This window comes from Austrofundulus limnaeus, unplaced genomic scaffold (assembly GCF_001266775.1).
Source record: "Austrofundulus limnaeus strain Quisiro unplaced genomic scaffold, Austrofundulus_limnaeus-1.0 Scaffold1805, whole genome shotgun sequence".
Taxonomy (NCBI): Eukaryota; Metazoa; Chordata; class Actinopteri; order Cyprinodontiformes; family Rivulidae; genus Austrofundulus; species Austrofundulus limnaeus.
Genome location: NW_013954207.1, coordinates 15022 through 17707, shown reverse-complemented (window position 1 = coordinate 17707; position 2686 = coordinate 15022). Strand labels below are relative to the sequence as shown.

The following is a 2686-nucleotide window of genomic DNA, read 5'->3' as shown; positions in this document are numbered from 1 at the left end:
TCCGCTCTCRGAGGAGTAAGACGCTTTTCCCRTCTCTCCTGCCCTCCCTTATCTTCCCTGCTTTGCTCAGAGCCTCCGATAAGTTTTTCATCTGAAACTAAAATTATGGATTTATTTTATGGATTTGGTTAGCTGGTCTCTTAATAAATTTTTGGAACAAAGTTTTTTCTTCTTCCATGGGAGGACACGTCAAAGGTGGGACCTCTGTTCTGATCTGTTCTGGATATATTGTTGGATTTTGATCTCTGGATTCTACAGATTGRCTYRGTGGTSTCCTGGTGTTCTACAAACAGCATTGGTGGCTTTTCATTTCCTGGCTGACTGACCAATATGAAGGATTGCTGTTCTATCAGCACTCGGACATTGTGCCTTGAGCGAGCTGGACTCAGTCTGCAAGCGGTTCTGCTGAGGGTCGCGGGCCGGCTGTGGTTCCTGGACTTTGCTGGCCAGATGGAATTAATCTTGGAGAAGCTCGGCTCGGTGGGATTGTCCACAATATTTGTCTGATTGGATTCGCCACCTTGAGATGTACCAGTAAACATTAAGGCAGATGGAAAAGTATTATTTTCTGCCTGACCAAAAACATTTTCTCTGTTCCCAAACAACTGAATAGTGACTTTGAAGGGTGTGAATCAAATTTCTCCTGGTGTTTACTTTGACTTGTGGCTCCTCTCCCACCCCTCCCCCTCTCTCGCTCCATCTAATCTGATCCCCTGAAGGTCAATCTGGAGCTGGACAGAATAAACAATTCAACACCAGTATTATGAATTTTGGCTGAACTATGGGTTTTTCTTTTGGGAGGTTGGATTCTTTGGACTCATTCCCTCTAAACTCACTTACTCCTCTCGCTAATAAATGTGCTCTTGCTCTGTAGAGGTTTTTATTTAAACACCATAGTGTATCATATTTTGTTGATATATGTTTTGGGCTTTTTTCTCATCTATCCTTCTGTGGTATTTTTTTGTTTGTTTGTTTGTTTGTTTTTAAAGCTAGCGCGATCCCTGCTGGTTGTCGCATGACCTGGTCACCTGTTCCCCCGTGTTTTTGTCATGTGTGTGTCTTCTTGAATGGGTGTTCTTAAATGTAATTTCATTGTGCTCTGTACAATGACAATAAAGGCATAATCAATTAATCAGTCAATTATTAACTTCATGGTCATGTAGTCACAAATTAGTTTTCATTAGGTGATTCTATGTTTTTTTTTTCTTTCAGGGCAAATATTGATGAAGTGGAAACCGAAGTTGTGGAAATTGAAGCAAAACTAGAAAAGGTAAGAGTTTTTTTTAAATACATTAATAATCTGCTGCATTATGTAACAGAGCAAATAATAATAATAATAATAATAATAATAATAATGATGATGATGATGATGATGATGATAATAATAATAATAATAATAATACACTTTATTCATATAGCACCTTCCAACAATGCCTTGCATGACTTATTTCTTTAGACAGGCTTTTAATTCCATGTAGTCTAGTGGCATTTTGCTCTTGTTTTTATTRTTTGTGTGTAAAGTGCTTTGGTTARTTTATTGTTGTTAAGTGCTATATCAATCGTTGGTCATCTTGTCAAGGTGTAGCTATTTCTATAAATATAAAGCAGAATTTTGTTTGTAACAAACCAACCTGCTTGGAAATCACATACAGCTTCAGTTAAGTCTAAAAGAAAGAGCTSCAAATCATGTAGAACTACTGTGTCAACTTTGGAATACTAGTTAGGTCTGACTCCCACGCTTGTTATTAGCCTGCTAATAAATACAATCATGATTGTCATTTAGACAAAAGAACAGTTCATCTTAGAATTGATAATGGTCTCAGGGAAAAACTAACTCATATAACAGAATTGGAAATCCCGATTAATAASTTACACAAGTAGCAGTGATAAATAACTGTGCCGCACGAATAAATTRTTTTTATAAAAGGAAAAATTGCACTTCCACATATCTGAATACCCAAACCATAGCCACGTTAATAATGTTTATAATAAACCAACTGTTTGTAAATCCATCAATATTTCAGTGAGTTAAGCATATTTTTGTTTGTGTAAATGACTCAACATACAGTTCCCTTAGCTAGTGCTAGCGTTGCTAGCTGTGGTAGGATGGCCGTGGGTGATGATGCCAGTGACCCCACCTCGTCCCATAGCCTTTATAAATATCTATAGACAAAAGAAGAAAACAACAGAAATCCTGATGGACATGAAAGGTGCCGAGTCATGATGTGTGCCTTCTAGGCCTTAAAATAAACCAGTTTTCTGTGTATTCAGAGGCAGAGGAATAGGCTTCAACTGATGTCAGGTATGATTTGTTTGAACTATTTCATCCTCTAAAATGAAGACGTCTTCACATTATTGACTAAATAAAAAAATAACATTAGCTTTTTTACACATTTAAAGGAACATTTTCCAACTTAGAGTCAGAGTTGTAAAGTAACTAWKKWMMAAWWMYTYYTTWMYKKWMYTWAGTAGAATTTTTGGGTATCTGTACTTTACTTGAGTAATTATTTTTAGCCGACTTTTTGCTTCTACTTCTTGCATTTTCACACAATTGCCTGTACTTTCTACTCCTTACATTTCAAAAAACGGCAAGAAGTAAAAAATTGTCACTTTTATTTTTTCTTGTTTTCATTGCAGCTTGTTATAGTAAAAAATAAAAACTATCCATATAAACTGTGCCTCCTAT

The 2686-nt window shown here is 36.3% G+C and overlaps 1 protein-coding gene across 1 annotated transcript in view; it reads left to right on the top strand.

The window, feature by feature from the left end:
* Window positions 1-1212: 1212 nt before the first annotated feature.
* The window catches only part of acap2b (ArfGAP with coiled-coil, ankyrin repeat and PH domains 2b), a gene marked incomplete at its 5' end in the record, with an annotated part of 16331 nt that continues 14857 nt past the window's right edge, over window positions 1213-2686 (top strand). Inside the window, 1 exon segment of the mRNA XM_014033680.1 lies at window positions 1213-1270. Within this exon segment, the coding sequence (XP_013889134.1) occupies window positions 1213-1270 (58 nt within the window).